Genomic DNA, 21,351 nt, shown 5'->3' with positions numbered 1-21,351 from the left:
CTCTCCCTCTCTCTCTCTCTCTCTCTCTCTCTCTCTCTCTCTCTCTCACACACACACACACACACACACACACACACACACCTGCATATTTCAATGCTCTCCTAAAATAGCCATATATATTTTTATGATTAGTGACAGAACAATTATTTTTATGTTGTTGTAAAATTTTGGCCATGTTCTTCTACATGCTGGTGTTTCTAATAATTGAAAACTAATTTCATGATCAAGAAATTCTTGGGCTGGAGAGATGGCCCAGTGCATTAAGCACTGCTTGCTGCTCTTCCAGAAGACCCAAATCTACATCCCAACACCTTCATTGGGTGGCTCACAACCACCTGTAACTCCATCTTAGGGGATCCGATGCCATCTTCTCATCTTCTTCAGGCACTCACACATACATGTCAGACTCACAGATGTATATATAAAAAAAATCTTTTAGAAAAAGAACACTTAAATTCTTGAGGTGTTGTTAATGTTGGTTCAAATGCAGAGGACACCATCAGCACGCTCATAAGGAGCAAACTCATTTAGTGAGCCTAAGCATGGAAGAAGCAGCAGTGAAAACATTAAGCAAGTCTGCGTTATAAAGCACAGACCCTGAGTTTTGTCTTCTGCATAATTCACTGACATACATGGAGCTCAGGCTTGGGATGATGCTGATGTGTTGTGGATACTGTCAGGGCATAAAAGTCATGAAGATCAACACAATGTCTCCACAGAGGACAGGACACATTGGAGCCACAGGCTCAAAGGACACTGACTTTAAAGTTCAGCATTTGGGGATCAGGCTTCAGGTTCATCATTTTGTTTGCTGGGTGACAAAGAGTACATTTCTTGCCTAGTGCGAAAACTGAATCCTTCCTATGAAATAGATAGATGGTAAAACCCACTATGTCACTGCACTATTGGATTAATTTCTGTCTGAAATGTGGCCTTGGCAGTGGGAGAGTCTAGGTTATACCTCAAAGCTCTGGAAATCCTCTACAATGATAAGTGAAACCCATTCAAATCAGGGATACATAATACACCACAATACACCTGTTAAAAATGTGATAAACCCATAATTTTTCATATTGAAAAAAATTAAAAATTTGGTGATTTTTAAAGCAAGCAAACAAATGAAAGCAAAAAAAGAGCAACTTTCCAGGAGGTTAAAGCAGTATATTTGGATCCTCATGTCCTTTATTTCAGGAAACTGAACAAGCTCTGGCTATGTAGCCTTGAGTTGGGATACTCTAGCCTCTGCCATTGACTGTTAAGCTCATAGGCACGTGCACAGTTGGCTGTATCTCTCTTTAAAGTGAGGAGATTTGGGTATGTCTCAATGAAGATTAAGAATTTAGCAGTTATTTTAGAAAATTTTGTCATCCATATTTTGGGACATAAATAAATTTATAAAATATAACTATAGATAGAAGTATTTTATTGAATAAGCTGCCAAAAATTCAATAGCCTAACTAATTATTGAATTAAATACATTAAAATAAACACACTCAAGTTAAGTTACATCATTAAGTCATTTATTTTTGACCTTTCTGATTGTTTACCTTATGGCTATAAACTTCCCTGCTTTTAAATAGTTGTTCTTTTGTAATGGGCTAGAAGGGATGGCAGAGTTAGCATTCATAGACACCACACACCAGTCATGAAGGCAGCAAGAGTGATGGGAAAAAACCTGGAGGTGAAGGCCGGGAGTGTTTATGAGGCAGCCTTAGACCACCTCTTCTCAGTAAGCATGGATGGAGACAGAGAGACACACTAGCTGACCCCTGACTGGCTTTGTTATTTACTTTCCTTTACTAGCCAGGCTGTTGGCCTGTGTTTGCTTAGAGCTATATCTATCATGCTGTACAAAAAAAATTAGATCCAAGTGGGTCAAAGACCTTACTCTGAAATGTGAGACCCTAGAACTGCTAGAAGAAAACATTGACAGTAACCTACAAGAAATAGGTGTAAGAAAGAACTTTCTGAACATGACTGTATTAGCCAAGTACTTAAGGCCAACAACTGACAACTGGGACTTAAAAAAGTCTCTCTACAGCTTATGGAACAATTAAGTAAAGAGCAACCCACAGAATTGGAGAGAGTCTTTGCCAGCTATATACATGACAAAGGATTAATATCCAGAATATACAAAGAACTCAGTAAACAAAGAGTCAAGGAAACAAATAAGTAGAATTACATAGACTAAGCTGGCTGTGTTTATGTGTTTAGGAATACATATAACAATTATGAAAAAGACAAATTTGAAGGAGAGCAATGAGGGGCATAGAAAACATTTGGAGAGAGGAAAAAAGCAGAGGGAAATGAGTTATTACAAACTCAGAAATTTTTTTAAAAATAGTTTTAAATGGGCTAGGGATCTAAAGTGTTCTCCATATTAGAAATGGCTAAGAAGTATCTCAAAAAGTGTTTATCACCTTAGGAATTAGGGAAATGGAAATTTAAAAAAACTTTGAGATTTCATCTCACCTCAGTCAAAATAACTAAAATCAGCAAAAGTACTTACAACAAATGCTGTCGAGGTTGTAGAGAAAGAGAAACTCTCATTCTCTGTAGATGGAGGTGAAGACTTGTGTAGCCTCTCTGGAAATCAGTATGCAGAACCCTCAAGACACTAAAAATAAATCTACCATATGGCTCAGGTTGGCACACCACTCCTTGGCATATGCCCAATGTGGTGAGATATTGTGTACCCTAATAAACTTGCCTGAGGATCAGAGGACAGAGCCAGCCACTAGATCAGACATAGATGTCAGGCAGCGGTGGCACATACCCTTGATCCTATCACTCAGGAGGCAGAGTTCTGTCTGGATCTCTGTGAGTTGAAGGCCACAATGGAAACAGAGCCAGGCAGTGGTGGCACATACCTTTAATCCAAGTACCAGAAAGCACACATGCCTTTAATCCCAGGAAGTGATGTCTGGGCAGAGAAAGGTATATAAAGTATGAGGAAACAGGAACTCCCTCTTTTTAGGCTGAGGATTTTGTAGAGGTAAGAACTAGTGGCTGGCTGCTCTGCTTCTCTGATTTTTTTAGCTTTCACCCTGATATCTGGCTCTGGGTCTTTTTTAATATAAGACCTTTTAAGATTTGTATTATATCTGGTGCCCAACATGGGGCACGAATTGATGATCTCATGAAAAGGCTGCTTGCCTGAGGCTCAGGATCGATCTACATGCAGCCAGAATCTCCATCCTGGCTGGGCCTGGAGTCCCTAACGCACTGGCTAAGTTTCTGTTGCAGCCTTTCTATAGCGAACTCCCCAGGCTCAAGCTCCAAACACCCCAGAATTAGCTGCTTTTGATTGTTCCCCAGTGCAGAAAGATGGCTTTGGGGCTTCTTTTCTCACCTGGTGGGTTTTGGCTTTCCTTGGGCCCCTTCCTTGGACTGCTGCCACACTGTCATCCGAATTGTCATTATCAACAGATTTGGTGAGTCAATCAAGATTTCTTAAAGGGAGAAATTAGGTAAAGGAGAGTTTTTCCCATATTAAAAAATGGGAAACATTTTTAAAATAGAGGGAATATGGTCTCTGTTTGATAATACAATTGATTATTTTAAAGTGGAACAATTAAATGAGAGGATAATTAATGTAGATGGAATTTATGTAACATCAATTACAAGTATTATTTGTTTGATCATTTTGTTTTATTTTTAAAAAGTTGGTTAATATGAGTGCCAAGACAAAAGTTTTAGAAAAACTTGTTAAAACAGATCATAGAGATATTCAGACCCAGACAGAAGAATTTAAAGGTGGATTAACCTCAGCACTGTATTATATGGTTACAGAGGAACAGCTTAAGGCTTTCAAGCAGCCAAACTTAATCTATCTAGTAACCTCACAGGAACTGCCAAATGCTTAAGGTTGTATAAGAGCTGATTAGACTCCTGTGTAAATGTTAGATTTGAGGAGATTCAAAAAGGCATATGGTATGCATTCCCTATTTGTGAATCAGATGAAAAACTTGTGGTCAACTTGTAATAGAATTATCCCTCAAGACTGGAGAGATTTGGTCACAGATGTCCTAGAAGTTGGTCCACAATTGTAATGGAGGACGTGGTGGAAGGATGTGGGTAAGACCATTTAACAATGAAGTAGGGTGAGAGGTATGGAAATCTCCCAAGATCAACTTCTTGGAGAAGGAGATTATGCTAGTGTAGAAAGGCAATCACTATATGATGAGAACACCCTGGTTTTATGCCGAATGGCAGCCTTGAATACTTTGGACAGAATGAAGAAGTAGGAAAGAAAATCAAGTCATTTACAAAAGTTATACAGGGCCCAAAAGAAACCTTCACCAATTTTTTACAAAGGCTGTCTTCAGCAGTAAACAGAATGCTAAAAAAATTCAGAAGCTAGACAGATAATAATCAAATATCTGGCTTTTGAAAATGCTAATACACAATGCAAAAGAATAATTAAGCCATTAAAGGCAAGCTCAGCACCCTTGGAGGACTGGATCCAAGATACAATGAATATTGAATCTCATGACCATGATGATACTTGGATAGGAGAGGTGATTTCCAGAGATTTGAAGAAAAACAGTAATGTCAGATGTTTTAAATGTGGTAAACAAGGTCACCTAAAAAGGGACTGTAAGCAGGGTGTTCCTAGAAACAATGTTTTTTCAAAGAATAATCCCAACAGAATGCCCCTTCCTTGTAGAGTGTGCAAAAAGTGTGGCAAAGGCAGATATTGGACTAATAAATGTAGATCAACAAGAGATAGACAAGGTAATCCTTTCCCTTTGCTATAAGGAAACTCCCTGACAAGCCTCTCGCAGGTCCCCATGACAAATTCAGTTCAGTCCTTTCATACCATCATGGGTGAAACCCATTCTCAGAGCAATTTAAGAACCTATTACAAAAAAACATGCTGCTCAGGGTGATACAACAGCTATAGAAGAGAGAACAAAATATTCAGGAGAAACCATGAAGCCAATTTTTTGGCAAACTTCTATAAATGAACAAAGACCAAAATTAAAAATACAAATAATATCACTGAAGGTCTTATTGACACAGGTGCAGACATAACAATAATTGCACCAGAATCTTGGCATGCAAATTGGCCTCTTCAGGAGGTAGATGTTCAGCTTTTAAGGACTGGAACATTATTGTAAGTAAAACAGAGTGCAAGATGGATCAAATGTATAGGGCCAGGAGGACAAGGGAAGAAAATTAAAGCCATATAGAGTTATGAATCTATGGGGCCATGACTTATTGCAACAATGAAATACTCAGATTAACATTCCTTCAATCTCAGAAACAAACCATAAACTAACATATGTTTCTGGAGAAAATATTAGAAGGTATTATAAAGAACAGTCACCACCATCCAGACTGTACAAAAACAGGGCACAACAGCTGCTGATCCTTCAAAGACACCAACAGCCTTACCTTTAAAATGTTTAACAGACAAGCCCGTATGGGTTTAGAAATGGCCTTTAACAACAGAGAAACTACAGGCCTTAGAACAGCTCGTACAAGAGCAGTTGAATGCTCAGTATATTGAAGAATTAACCAGCCCTTGGAATTCTCCTGTAATTGTTAAAAAAGAAACCTGGTAAGTGGATAATGGAAACAGATCTAAGAGCTATTAACAAGGTAATTCAGTCACTGGGCTCTCTATAGTTTGGAATTCCTTTGCCTACTCTGTTATCTAAAGGATGGTCTCTTACAGTTATCAATTTAAAAGACTGTTTCTTCTCAATACCCTTATAAGAAAAATACAGAGAAAAATTTGCTTTCACAGTGCCTGCTTATAATAATTCTCAGCCTGTGAAGAGATATCAATGAAAGTTCTCCCACAGGGAATGATAAATAGCCCAACACTGTGCCAATATTTTATATGACAGCTGTTGGAAGTAATATGTAAACAATCTCCTCAATCTATAGTTTACCATTTCATGGATGACATTTTACTAGCTGATTTAAATATAGATACTTTAGAAAGAATGTTTGAAGAAGTAAAGAAAAATTTGCCTTGTTGGGGATTACAAATTGCTCCTGAAAAGACACAAAGAGGAGATTCTATTAGTTATTTAGGATATAACAGAGGTTTACAAAAAATTAAACCCCAAAAGGTACAAATTAGGAGATATCAATTATGGACTCTTAATGACTTTTAAAGATTTTTAGGAGACATTTTCAATCTACAGACCATTAATGGGGTAAAAAATGATGAACTGAGTAATTTGTTCAAAACCTTAGAGGGTGGCAAGGACTTAAATAGTCCAAGAGAATTATTAGCTGAAGCTGAGAAAGAATTGGCCTTGATGGAAAAGAAAATACAGGATGCACATGTGGATTGTTTGGATCCAAAGCTTGAATGCATTTTGGTTATTTTACCCTCTAAGCATTCTCCTACAGGAATTTTAAAACAGAGGGAAGATATATTAGAATAGATATTTCTACCAAATAAACAGAGTATAAAATTAAAAATTTATGTAGTAAAGATCATTGACTTGATTTTAAAAGGAAAATTGAGACTTCTCCAATTAGCAGGAATAGACCCAAGAGAAATAATAGTAACTTTAACTAAGGATGAAATTGAAAAATTATGGGCAGAAAGTGAATCTTGGCAAAGAGTTTGCATTAATTTTTGGGGAGAAATTAACAGCAAATATCCCAAAGAGATAGAATTCAACTTATAAATATAGACAAATGGATCATGCCTTGTATTGTACAGGAACACCAATATCTGGATCCCCTACATTTTATACAGATGTAAACCAAAAAGGAAAGGCAGATTACAAATCAGAAAATTTAAGTAAAGTGTTTCAAAGTCCTTATAATTCTGTCAAAAAAATCAGAATTATATGCCATTCTGATGGTATCATTGGATTTTTCAGAACCTCTCAACATAGTTATTGACTCTCAGTATGCTGAAAGAATGGTCTTACATGTTGAAAGTGCTGAATTTATCTCTGATGAGTCAGAATTAACTTTGTTATTTATTCAGATACAAGAAATAATCAGGAATAGGAATCATCCCTTATATATAACTCACATCTGATCCCATATGGGTCTACCAGGCCCTCTAGCACAAGGTAATGATGAGATTAATAAACTATTGATAGGAAATGTGCTGGAGACTTCTGAATTTCATAAAAACATCATGTCAATAGTAAGAGTTTAAAAATTGATTTTTCCATAACCTGGCAACAAGTCAAAGAAATTATAAGAAAATGTCCTATTTGTTCTTTATACAATTAAGCTCCACTACCAGCAGGATGTAACACAAAGGGTACTCAGAGGAATAAAATCTGGCCTATGGAAGTGTTTCATTTTGAAGAATTTGGAAAATTGAAATATGCACACCACATCAATGATACCTATTCAGGATTTCAATGGGCAACTGCTCTGTGTTCTGAAATATCTGATCCTGTAATCAAGCATTTGCTAGATGTTATGGCCATCATGGGTATACCTACACAAATTAAAACTGCCAATGCTCCAGTATATGTCTCTGGTAAAATGAAACAATTTTTTGTTTACTATAATATAAAGCATATTATAGGTATACCACACAATCTTACAGGCCAAGCAGTCATAGAAAGATCAAACTGAATTTTAAATGATATGCTAAATAAACATATTTATTATATAGGTGTAACAACTGCTTCCCCAGAAATAGATTACATAATGTTTTATTAATTTTGAATTTTCTCAATACTAAGGAGAAAGGAAGCTTCAGAGAGACACTGGATAATAGGAAAAACTACAGAATTAAATCAGCCTATATACTTTAAAGATGAGATGACCTCAGAATAAAAATTAGGATATGTATTTAATGGGGATGAGGTTTGGCTTTTGTTTCTACAGGTGAAGAAAAGATGTGGATACCACCAAAATTGATAAAAGTTCAATTTGAACAAGGGAGACTTCCTAATTATAAGAGGTGATAGCTCATCAATCAACATGACCATTCAATTTAAATTAACTTATACAACTAATAAATGCTTTTCATTTGGTCAGATATAACTTGCCAAAAAAAAAAAAAAACCTCCAAATTTAGGGTTGGGGAAGGGTTTTGTTTTTGTCTTTCAGGAAAATGGAGGCATCTAACTATGGAATCTGAAGACCACTGGATAAATGAGACATCTGAAGAAAAAGGACAAGTCATCCAGAATAAAAGTCCCAAGAAAAAGATTTTCTGCAGGGAATCATGACCATGTCTAACAGCAAATTTGAAGTCTCCAAAAAGATGATGGGACCCCACAATGGCGATTCCATCAGGATGATGATAATGGTACTAAGCTGAAAAATATCACCCAAACATTGGCATTGGACTACAAACTGCTCAGGACATTTTCAAGATAGCTAACTGAGATTAATCAACCTTACAGACTACTTACGTAAGAACTTCAGACAAGCCCTGTACTTTCCAATTATGCAGAGACTAGACAAATGATACAGCAAATTCCCCCAGGACTTGACAATTAACCCCAAATTTTCTTTTTGAGATTTTCTAAAGATGCCTTTGCCCCCTCACAGCAGGAAGTAATTTTAAGAACACAATGTCCACATTCCCAAGAGATAGGATGAGTAGTTTTTTGTCTTTCAATGGGTTATGGTTTATTGTCATTGCTTAGGATGGTTGGTTACAAGCTGTTAATTGTTATTGGTCAGGAAAAAAGTTAAATAAAAGAAATTAGATTTGGGGTTCTTGTTTAAAAAAAAGAAAAAAGAGGCTATAGATATGATAAGATAAAAGGTAGATTAATGAAATCTACTCTGAAAAGAAAAAAGAAAGAATATGGATATGAAAAGATAAAAAGGTAGATTATTTGAAAGCAACTACTAGTTTTAAATATTTTATATAGGATTGAATTTTTGTATACTGTATACAAATTATGTATATAGATACAAATTTGAGATTGATTTTGTTAGAAAATACTGTACATATGTTTCTAATCTTGTTCACGGTATTGTACCTATACAGCTCATTTAAATGTACAAGCAGGACACAAAAGAAAGGACTGCCAAACCTTGCCAAGAGAAGGGAGGAAGGCCCTTTAGAAAATCCGTCTTCACAGATGAGTCTGTCAGATATGCTAGGCATATAGGCCAAAGATGGATGCCCCAATGTTGCAGAAAAATCTTGGATGACTGTCCAGGCAGCCAGCTGTTTCTGTCTTTTCTCATATTTTCTGGAAGTCGCTTGTTTTCACTTCCTGCTTACTTAGGTATTATTATTTCTTTCTCGGGTTTTTGAGGGAGTTGAAGATTAGATAGTTATAGTTTTCCTAGTTAACAAATTTAGAAAAGAAACTCACTAAAGATGTGTAAATTGTGTAAGTTTGGAAGACATCAAAAGATATTTTTGGCTGGTAATACAAGTTAAGATAGAAAGTGAATTAGGTACAAAATGGAGTATTTTCTCTGAATTTGTCAAATGTTAATGAAATGGACATTGTTAATATAATTCTTGACTGTAAATATTGTATATACTTATTTTACTTATTGTATACAGTTTTTCTTAGTTATAACCTTCTATTATTATTTTAGACAAAAAAGGGGGAAATGTGGTGATATACTGTGCCTTCTGAGGATCAGAGGACAGAGCCAGCCACTAGATCAGACATAGAGGTCAGGCAATGGTGGCACACACCCTTAATCCTATCACTCAGGAGGCAGAGATCTGTCTGGATCTTTGTGAGTTCATGGCCACAATGGAAACAGAGCCAGGCAGTGGTAGCACATGCCCTTAATCCCAGTACTAGGAAGCACATATGCCTTTAATCTGGCCTGATGTCTGGGCAGAGAAAGGTATAGAAGGTGTGAGGAAACAGAAACTCCCTCTTTTTAGGCTGAGGATTTTGTAGAGGTAAGAACTAGTGGCTGGCTGCTCTGCTTCTCTGATCTTTTAGCTTTCACCCTGATATTTGGCTCTGGGTTTTTTTAATTATAAGACCTTTTCAAATTTGGGTTACACCCAAAGGACTGGACATCCTATGTCACATAAACTTGCTCATCAACATACATAACCACCTTATTCACAATAGCCAGGAAATGGAACCCTAAATGTCCTTCAAGAGATGAATTAATAATAAAAAAAATTTGGTATGTATACACAATGTGAAGACAAATGAAGTCATGCAGTTTGCTGTTAAATAGATGGATCTGGAAAAGATTCTATTGAGTGAAGTAATCTAGACCCAGAAAGACAAGAGTTGCATGTTCTCACTCATCTACCTTCCCTAGCTCCAAATCCTTACATGTGAGTATAAAATACTGAGTAACCACAGAAAATAGGAAAGTATAAGGAGACCATGGAGAGATCTTGGAAGGGGACTAGCAGAATGTGAATAACACGAAGTGGGAAACTGGAAAGGGGATTTGAACTGGAGAGGATAAAAGAAGGTCAATACAAGAAGAATAAGAGACAAAAAACAGATAACACCAAAGATATTTGATGAAGCCTCAAGGAATCATATTGTTTTAATTTACCAAAAATTGCACTATATATACACACAATATATAGGAAATTATGCCAATATGCCACCTGAGCTGACAATACTCTCCACAAGAACCATAAACTAAGAAAAACCCAAGTAAACAAGCATAAGAAACTGCCTTTAAAATGTTTACTCAAGGCAGTCCTCACTATTGCCCAAACAACATAGATTAGAGATGTAGACCTTGGTTCCCTCTCAGGGCTGCGGGTGATCCTTACCCCTGAAAACAGCACATGCTTAAGACACAGGACTTGGATGATTTAAGCTGGGTTTGACTTGAAAAGCCTTTGCTCTGTGATGTAGCTTTCCATATACCATAAAATATTTTTGCCAACTGCTAACGGAGGGAAGCAATTAAACAGTCTTACCAAACAGCAATATCTATGAACCATGACAGCTACCAGAAAGGCAAGACATCCATAAAGTTCCAATAAGTGGCACTCACATGTTGGTGGTAACCAGAAACTGTCTATTTGGAATTAAGGCCCACTCAGGAGGAGGGAAATCATGCCTGGTACTAGAAACCTGGCCAATTTTCCATAGCTTTTCATAAGTCATGAAGTTTAGAAAAGAATATGACCCCCACTTTCTTAAACTATCATTATTCCTTACTACATCCTAAATTGTATCTTTATACTCACAGGTAAGTGTAGCTACCATCCCTCACAAAAGAAGCCATACTCTACAGCAATTGGAGACCATCATAGAAAACCACAACTGGACACAACACAGAAATCAACAGATCAATCATGGGGAGCCCAGGCCTAATGGATGCACCTACATCACAGCTCCTGCATCCATGGCTCAGGGAACTTCATGGAAACCAGGCAAAAATATTGTAAAAGTCAGAACACCAGAAAGCCTGCTGTGAAACAGCCTTTCCTAGAAGTGTCTATATAAACAGGAAAACGATGATACACAAAGAGCTACAGGCAAGTATTGACATCTGGAAGAAGGAGAATCAGCCCCTCTCAGGGATAAGGCCTCTTATTGATGGTTCAAATGCATAGTGGTTGATCCTGAAATCATACACACACCACCACCATCAAAACAGTATTTCTACATATTTGTGCATATGTATACATATATATGCATATGCACACAAATGAATGTATGTAACAATAATAAAGAAAAAGAGGATACCAATTTAGGAAATGTGGGGTCATGGAAGGGGTTCAGACAGGGTGGTTGGTATTGGATAGAGAGAGAAAGGGAACTGGGGAAATTAATGTAATTCTATGTCAACTAAAAATATATTTTAACGAAAGAAAAATTATGTATTTAAAATAATTTAGAAGAAATGCTTCCCTTTAAGCATTATCTACCACAGTCTTGTAGTTTTTCACTGATGAGCAACTGAAAGTCAAGCAAGAGCTTCGTGAAGATATATTCCTAAAATTTTATTTTTGTGGATATATAAGAAAATCTAAAACATTTTAAATAAAAGCATCAATTTAGCCAAAGATGCCTCTCACTATTAAAATCAATCAGCTCTATGACCCAATAATAATGTTCAGTTCATTGCTAATGAGAAAAGCTACACACTTTATCATCATGATTCTGAAGATAAAGAATAGACAATAAAACAGCTTCAGATATGAGGAAAATGCTTTGATAATGCATATTTAACCTATGCTTGCCTCAGTGTTTATAGATCAGAATTGAAAACAGATATCAGAAAGAATTATAACCAGAGAAGAAGAAATGGTGAAGGAAATCAGATAATTAATATTCAATTAAAATTGGAGAAATGTGTAAACCCGAGGCAAACCACAAATGGCCTGAGTCAAAGCTTGAGGAGCTAAGGAAGGTATCATGATCTTCACTTATTGCTTACAAGAAAAGAATATTATTTGCTTTAGAAAAGTTGTCACAATTGCATGGCCACTGTAGTGGGAGCTGTTTGAGCCATGTTCTGAAGCACCACCCCTAGTGAGATATCAGTTGGGGGTGGATGGCCAACCCACGCTCCCACATGGAGGAGTTTGGTGCCAGATAATGGGATTAATCCATGGAGTCTATTTAATGAGCAAAATAATTTATTTGGGGGTTAACTCACAACCACAGGAGATTTATTGTAGGGTCCAGGAAAGTTGAGCTATGTCCCACACTGACCTGCCTGGTCCAAGATCTCAGCATCTAAAACCATGAGGTAGGATCCCAGGTCTTAAGGGTGCCCCAGCAGCCACACCCCAGGGGCATGTACCTCAAGGTCATAGGCAGGAGTAACAGCTACCTGCTACCTCACTGGGGGCGGTGCTTCAGGGCATGGCTCAAACAGGCACCCACTGCATGGCCACGGAGTGAGAACAAGGATGATTCAGACACTGCTCTAACTCTTGAAGACTTGGGAAAGAGCAGTAGAGGCATAACAGACTACAGACACAGTTGCAACCAGTGTTCAGAAGAGAGTTAGAACACACACTGGCAAGAAATTCTCACTCAAAAGGAGAGAGAAAATAGAAGATGTTGAAAAATAGTATGAGAATTCAGCAGTTAGCTGTAAACCATATTTTCTGAAAGTTAAATCCTAGGTCTACCTATTATCAACTGCAACTCTGGGCAGATTTCTTAACTTTCTATGCTCAAGTTTTCCTTAGCTGTAAAATTGGAAGTTAGCATGAAAATTCATGATTCTGGAGGTCTTTTATTAGTATCTGGCTACGGGGTGTGTTTGGGGAATATTTTGTACTATTACTGTAAGGGACCAGGGGAGTTTTAAATATTGAGTAATGTAGAGCTTTCAAATCTTATACTAAGGTAAGGAGGGGGTGGGGTAAAAATAACTAAAATTCATTATATAAATATATAAAACTGTCAGACAAAAAATTTAAATTTAAAAAGAATTTATCACTCCTGTAACAAACAGGAATGGTGCTAAGACTACTAAGCAGGGAAAGGTGCTTAGGTTCTTGTTGCTCAGACCTGACAACCTGAGCTCAATCCCTGGAACCCATATGAGGGTGAAAAGAAAGAAGAAACTTCACAATGCTGCCCTGTGATCTCCCAACATGTTCTATCAGAGAGAGAGAGACAGAGAGAGAGAGAGAGAGACAGAGACAGAGACAGAGACAGAGACAGAGACAGAGACAGAGAGAGAGGAGGGGGTAAATGTTTTTCAATCAATTGGAATGGAAATATAACCTTTATAAGAAAACCTGCACTACAAATATCATTTCTAATAATCTATTATTGTTAATGTCATCAATGTGTACTTTATATATGGTCAAGTTTTGGTCTCATGTCTTCTAAGGGGGAAATTCCATGATGATGAACTTTACTCTCATGAGAAAATACCATGTTTCCAGTAGTCCCTAATGTCATCATTGTAAATAGTCAGGAAGTTCTTACTGTGTAAGAGACCTTGTAGCAGCATCCTAACACGAGTCAGTGTGAGGTTCCTCAGCATGGTAAGACAATGTGCTGGAAATGCTGATGTGTGTTCTCTTCCTCATAACAAATGCCTAAAATGAGTCCTGCCTGTGTCTACGAACTGCACTCATCACCTGATGTGTCTGCCCGGAAGAGATGGAAGAAATGGCCCAGATGATGTGCATTGCTGAATTATTTCAGTCAGCCTCTCAGATTTGTGACTTACAAAGAACTAGAGAGTGGCTTCAACAATGTGAAGAAAAGTTTGCTAGCGATGCAGCCTCTGAACCTATGTGCCTGTTAGCAGAATGATAAGTCAGGGTTGCCCAGGCTTAGTGGGAGGGACTTGTAGGTCCAGCTATGGCACAATTTCAGGGGAAGATTGCAAGGTCATGGCCTGAGTGGGCAACTTGGTGAGGCTGTCTCCCACAGTTCAAAGAGAATTAAAGATGCAGCTCCATGTAGAATGTTTGCCTGCCATGTCCATGGTCTTAGATTCAACACCCAGTCCAAACAAACAAACAAATAAAACAAAAACAAACAAAAACCCTCTTCAGTCTTATTTGAACGTTCACCAGAAGAGCAAGGCCCAGTTTTCACAAAAGCCTGGGCAAACAGAGTATGCTTAGAAAGTGGGTGACCGCTGCTGCATATTTCCAGTGAACTTTCCCCTTGATAGAGCTGGTCTTTACCAAAACACGCCTCAGAATAACATTTGTACTCTTGTTCTCTGGTTATATAAGGATATATATATATATATATATATATATATATATATATATATATATATATATACACACACACAAAATATATCTCTTATCTCAAATACTATCTCAGGAGAAACAAAGAAAGGAATAATGATTGAATTTTATGAAACCTTTGATAGATGAGCTCAATAAAACTAGGTCTACATTAAAATGCATAAATTATGTGTATCTATATGCCTAGAGAAAAAAATAAGGAAATAACTTAATAGAGTGACATTTTATTTCACACATAAATAGAGACAGTATTTTGTTTCAGGTGAATTTTCTGGTTTTTTTTTCTTTTTCTGTTTCTGTTTCCCATTGGAAATGAGCAATATTTTTAGAATATTAAAAAGAATAAGTCTGTGAAGTGCTTGTTCCTAAATAGGATATTTATAACACACTGTCACCTCCCAAGGCTCAGGAATCATCCTGATAGGAAGAGAGAAAAAAGTGTTTGAGTCATAGATGGTGAATTGCTGCAGCCCAACAGTGTCCTCTGGACATGACAGGGCCATTGCGCATGTGAGCTCAAAGCAGTTGTGCAGCTTCCACAAGACCTGCACAAAACCAGCCAGATGAAACCTCAGCATGTTGTTGGGGTGGAGGCAGGAGAATGGCATGGAGTCCTACAGTAGCTGAAGGGCTATTGGCAATTGATGGCTGCTGGAGTGGGACATTTTCTTCAGAGATGGAGCCACTGAGAGGCTGCCCATGTTCCAGTAGACCATCTACACCTGTGCTCCAGTAGACAGCCTACACCTGTGCTCTAGTAGCCAGCCTAAGCCCATGTCCCAGGAGACAGCCTACACCCGTGCTCCAGTAGACAGCCTAACCCTGTGCACACACTGGCAACTCTAAATTAATTCAGTGGGTTTTTAAAAGAGCACATGAAGTTGGGAGGGCAGAGTGGTGGTGTATACAGGAAAGGAATGGGGGTAGATTTGTTCAAAAATCATTATATGCAAATATGAAATTCTCAAACAAACAAGTATTTTATTTAAAACTGTGTACTTCAATCAGATTTTCATTTTGGAGCTAGAACTATGCCAGCTGGACAGAATTTCAAGTGCAAACAGGTAGCAGGCCTCACAGACATACCTTGCTGCATGGAGCGCACCAGTATATGAGAGCCAGGAAGGGCAGTCCAATGGCAACCGCAAGGACCACGAGAAACTTGACTGCCATTGTCTGCTGCCGTAGACCAGAGAGGTTCTCATACCATATGGACAGGAGCTGTTGCTGGCAGTTCGGATGAGCTACGAACTAGCAGTGAGACAGCACACAACAGTTTAATTAAAGACAGGTGAAGCATAGGCTAGTCTCTGAAGTCTAATACGTCTTTCTACGCTTTCCCATGAAAAATGTGATTAGAATTAACAACCAAACAAGCCATCTAACTAACAGGCATCAATCAAAACAGCACTCACTCTGTACACAAGTTCAGATAGTCAAAGCACAGAAAATCTTTGGGTTTTTAACATTATAAAAAGATTCTCAAGTATTTTTGCCCAAGTGCTTTTATGAATTCTATATAATTTTTTTAAACAAGAAAGAACAAGATTAAGGTCATCCTAGATTAGATGTGGAAATATTGTTTGTTTATGAAGATTTGTTTCTAAATGTGTGTGTGTGTGCACACGCACGTGCATGCCTATGTTCCTGGTGTGTATGTGTGCATGCACGAGTCCACATGCCTTCAGAAGACAGAAAAGGGAGGCATCAGGCCTGCTAGAAGCTGGAGTTACAGGTATCTCGTGAGCCATCTGATATGGTGCTAGGAACTGGCATTGGTTATTCTGGAAAAACAGTGTGTGCTTTTAACTGCTGAGCCATCTCTCCAGCCTCAAATCACTATTCAAAGCAAACCACATCTTCCCTTCTCTTAGCTGGGATGGCGTGCTTTCCACAGAGGTAGCATTCTGTACCTGTGCCAATTCTACACATTCAGGTCCTCTGGGAGACACCTGCTATCTCCTTTACTCTTTCAATTATAATTCTTTTATAGAATTCTTTATTCTCACATATTTAATTTGAATAATAGCCGGGCGGTGGTGGCACACGCCTTTAATCCCTGCACTCGGGAGGCAGAGGCAGGCGGATCTCTGTGAGTTCGAGGCCAGCCTGGTCTACAAAGAGAGTTCCAGGAAAGGTGCAAAGCTACACAGAGAAACTCTGTCTCAAAAAACCAAAAAAAAAAAAAAATTGAATAATGTATTTTCTTATATTTATTTACATTTTATATACGAGCAGTTAACTCTAGTAAGTATACAAAAAAGCAATCTTCTAAAATAAAAATTCATAAGGAAAATATCAGGGTATGTAAAAAAAAATTTCAGATGAGTCTTAAGGACAGTTCATCCCAAAAACAGTGAAAGTAAAGTGTACGGTTCATCTGTTCAGAATGGCAAAGCATGAGAACATCACTGGGGGTGGGAAGAGCCTCTGCACACTGTGTGGGCGGGGAGTGAGTCTCTGCACACTGTGGGGAGTGAGTCTCTGCACACTGTGGGGGGGAGTCTCTGCACACTGTGGGGAGTGAGTCTCTGCACACTGTGGGGGTGAGTCTCTGCACACTGTGGGGAGTGAGTCTCTGCACACTGTGGGGAGTGAGTCTCTGCACACTGTGGGGGGGAGTGAGTCTCTGCACATTGTGGGGAGTGAGTCTCTGCACACTGTGGGGTGAGTCTCTGCACACTGTGGGGAGTGAGTCTCTGCACACTGTGGGGGGTGAGTCTCTTCACAGTGTGGGGGGTGAGTCTCTTCACACTGTGGGGGTGAGTCTCTGCACACTGTGGGGAGTGAGTCTCTGCACACTGTGGGGGGGGCAGGAGTCTCTGCACACAGTGGGGAGTGAGTCTCTGCACACTGTGGGGAGTGAGTCTCTACACACTGTGGGGAGTGAGTCTCTTCACACTGTGGGGGGGGGCAGGAGTCTCTGCACACTGTGGGGAGTGATTCTCTGCACACTGTGGGGAATGAGTCTCTGCACACTGTGGGGAGTGAGTCTCTGCACACTGTGGGGAGTGAGTCTCTGCACACTGTGGGGAGTGAGTCTCTGCACACTGTGGGGAGTGAGTCTCTGCACACTGTGGGGAGTGAGTCTCTGCACACTGTGGGGGGTGAGTCTCTACACACTGTGGGGGGAGACTCTGCACACTGTGGGGAGTGAGTCTCTGCACACTGTGGGGAGTGAGTCTCTGCACACTGTGAGGGGGAGTGAGTCTCTGCACACTGTTGGGGGGGAGTGAGTCTCTGCACACTGTGTGTGGGGGAGTGAGTCTCTGCACACTGTGTGGAGTGAGTCTCTACACACTGTGGGGAGTGAGTCTCTGCACACTGTGGGGGGGAGTGAGTCTCTGCACACTGTGGGCAGTGAGTCTCTACACACTGTGGGGGGGAGTGAGTCTCTGCACACTGTGGGGAGTGAGTCTCTGCACACTGTGGGGGGGGTGAGTCTCTGCACACTGTGGGGAGTGAGTCTCTGCACACTGTGGGGGGGAGTGAGTCTCTGCACACTGTGGGGGGGGTGAGTCTCTGCACACTGTGGGGGGAGTGAGTCTCTGCACACTGTGGGGAGTGAGTCTCTGCACACTGTGGGGGGGCAGGAGTCTCTGCACACAGTGGGGAGTGAGTCTCTGCACACTGTGGGGAGTGAGTCTCTACACACTGTGGGGAGTGAGTCTCTGCACACTGTGGGGGGGAAGTGAGTCTCTGCACACTGTGGGGGGGAAGTGAGTCTCTGCACACTGTGGGGGTGAGTCTCTGCACACTGTGGGGAGTGAGTCTCTGCACACTGTGGGGAGTGAGTCTCTGCACACTGTGGGGAGTGAGTCTCTGCACACTGTGGGGGGGAGTGAGTCTCTGCACACTGTGGAGAGTGAGTCTCTGCACACTGTGGGGGGGGGAGCGAGTCTCTGCACACTGTGGGGAGTGAGTCTCTATACACTGTGGGGAGTGAGTCTCTGCACACTGTGGGGGGTGAGTCTCTACACACTGTGGGGGGGAGTCTCTGCACACTGTGGGGAGTGAGTCTCTGCACACTGTGGGGAGTGAGTCTCTGCACACTGTGGGGGGGAGTGAGTCTCTGCACACTGTGGGGGGGGGAGTCTCTGCACACTGTGGGGGGGAGTCTCTGCACACTGTGGGGGGGGAGTGAGTCTCTGCACACTGTGGGGGGGAGTGAGTCTCTTCACACTGTGGGGGGGAGTGAGTCTCTGCACACTGTGGGGGGGGAGTGAGTCTCTGCACACTGTGGGGGGGAGTGAGTCTCTTCACACCGTGGGGGGGAGTGAGTCTCTGCACACCGTGGGGGGGGGAGTGAGTCTCTGCACACCGTGGGGGGGAGTGAGTCTCTGCACACTGTGGGGGGGGGAGTGAGTCTCTTCACACTGTGGGGGAGAGTGAGTCTCTTCACACTGTGGGGGGGAGTGAGTCTCTGCACACCATTGGGGGGAGTGAGTCTCTGCACACCGTGGGGGGGGAGTGAGTCTCTGCACACTGTGGGGAGTGAGTCTCTACACACTGTGGGGGGGAGTGAGTCTCTGCACACCGTGGGGGGGGGAGTCTCTGCACACTGTGGGGGGGAGTGAGTCTCTACACACTGTGGGGCGTGAGTCTCTGCACACTGTGGGGGGGGAGTCTCTGCACACTGTGGGGAGTGAGTCTCTGCACACTGTGGGGAGTGAGTCTCTGCACACTGTGGGGGGGAGTGAGTCTCTACACACTGTGGGGCGTGAGTCTCTGCACACTGTGGGGAGTGAGTCTCTGCACACTGTGGGGAGTGAGTCTCTGCACACTGTGGGGAGTGAGTCTCTGCACACTGTGCGGGGGGAGTGAGCCTTTTCACTCACACTGTGGGGGGGAGTGAGCCCTCTGTCTGCACACTGTTGCTTACATCTTTTTTGGAAGAACAGTTACAAAATAGTCTGAAATATAATAAAATAATACATAAAGTAAAATTCTAACATATTAATTTTACATCCAAGAATTCTTTGCAGCTTTAAAACAAGTAAATCATTTAAAAATGACTAGTATATAAAAATGGTCAGTGTCTTTATGACTGAAGTTTTAAAAAATATAATAAGCATCATTGCATAGTAACTGATTACTGTGTAGAATGACACTGCACAGCCGCAGAACAATCAAGTTTGTGTTTGTGAAAGCAGACAGTCACGGTCAATTTCTCTCTGCTTTTAACTGGACAGACTGAGGGGCAGCTGATTTACAAGGAATAATTACCATAAACATATATTGCTTTTATTTTTTAAATAACTATTAAAAAAAATTTTTTTAGTGGCTACAAATGACTCTGTGCTTAAGAGCACTTGTGCCTCATTCAGAAGAACAGCCCCAGCCCTCACATCAGATTCAAGCTCCTGAAACTCTAGCTCCTGGGAATCCAACACCCTCTTCTGGTTTCATTGAGCACACACACACACACACACACACACACGCACGCACGCACGCACGCACGCACGCACTCACACACATGCACACGCATACACACACGTTAAATGAGCAAATACATACATGCATACATACATGCATACATACACGCATACATACATACATACAACTTTAAAAAAATCTTCATGCCCAAGAAAAGAGGTCAGAGGAGTAGGGATCAATGTCTAAAAAAAGAATCTAAAGAATATTCTACAAAGATCCTAGAAGAATTCAAACCAAAAGAAGAATTGAAGCCACTGTTTCAAACTGGAAACTAGCGACTGATTAGAGAATAGAGGCATCTGAAATACTGTAACTAAGTTCGTTCCCTTCATACAGAAAATGCCTTCGGGTTTCCATGTATGGAGTCATTGTTGTTATTATCCGAGTGACGCAAAATGACTGTGATTCTCTGCATCAAAGACTGACCAACCCTGTGCCATTCTGTGTCTCACTACATGCTTCCCTGTTCCTTGAGATGCCTTCCTGCTTTGCATATCCACCCAGAGGAACTGAAGCAACGAAGAGGCCTCAAGCCCGACCTTACTTTTTTTACTTCATATTTAATGGCAAGTTTTAATCGGCTGAGATTCGGACGGCCGAGGTCCCCGGGCTGGCGAGTCTCTGCATCCCCGTTCAGGATGGCCTCCACTTCTTCCGTGTTTCTGCAGAGATCCAGGAGACCAACCACGAAATCTTTGCACTGCATGGACAGCTTCCTGTAGTCATTCTGGGGAAGACAGGCACAATTAAAATAAGGAAGAACAGGCTCATTTTGCCATGCTTGGCAGAATTTTCCAGATAATTGGGGGGTTGTACATTTCAAGAGGAAAAATCAAATTTTAGGTTTGCCACTCCTGATTTGTTCAGGCTTTGTTTTGCTTTGAGAGAGGGTGTCACACTGTAGCCTGGGTGATATGAAACCTACTGGTCTCAAATTTGCAGCGATCCTCCCCCATTAGCTGCTCACGGGCTGAGTCTAGGATGGGCGCCTCTGCCCAGATTGGTTTCACTGTGTTTTATTTTAAACACATTTTGATCCTGTTCTGCTGTCTGCTCCCTGAGCTACATTGTCACCATGAAGATTTTTCTTGAGACTCTAAAATAATGATATTTGCCCAAAGAATCACTAAAATTATTTTGAAGGATTTTGTTGTGCCAAACTCACTACCTGATCTGGGAGAGATAAAACAGCCAGCTTTCCCCACAACATGACTATCTTGCTTTGCATAGATCTGTCTTATATGGTATAATTTCACCATTAAGTTATAAAATATATACTTGGTAGAACACTGGAAGACTATGTGCTGTGTTGACACACC

The 21,351-nt window shown here is 40.5% G+C and overlaps 1 protein-coding gene across 4 annotated transcripts in view; it reads right to left on the bottom strand.

Moving 5' to 3' along the window:
• Positions 1–21,351, bottom strand: part of Trpc6 (transient receptor potential cation channel subfamily C member 6) — a 112,818-nt gene that overhangs the window by 24,154 nt on the left and 67,313 nt on the right. For all 4 annotated transcript variants that reach the window (XM_076575638.1, XM_006983776.3, XM_076575641.1 and 1 more), the window contains 2 exons: positions 20,577–20,759; positions 15,683–15,847 (listed from right to left, as the gene is read on the bottom strand). In XM_076575638.1, the coding sequence (XP_076431753.1) occupies positions 15,683–15,847; positions 20,577–20,759 (348 nt within the window). The remainder of the gene's footprint in view (positions 1–15,682; positions 15,848–20,576; positions 20,760–21,351) is intronic.

The sequence above is a fragment of the Peromyscus maniculatus genome, chromosome 7 (genome assembly GCF_049852395.1).
Source record: "Peromyscus maniculatus bairdii isolate BWxNUB_F1_BW_parent chromosome 7, HU_Pman_BW_mat_3.1, whole genome shotgun sequence".
In the NCBI taxonomy this organism is placed as follows: Eukaryota; Metazoa; Chordata; class Mammalia; order Rodentia; family Cricetidae; genus Peromyscus; species Peromyscus maniculatus.
This window is presented reverse-complemented; position numbering and strand designations above follow the sequence as displayed.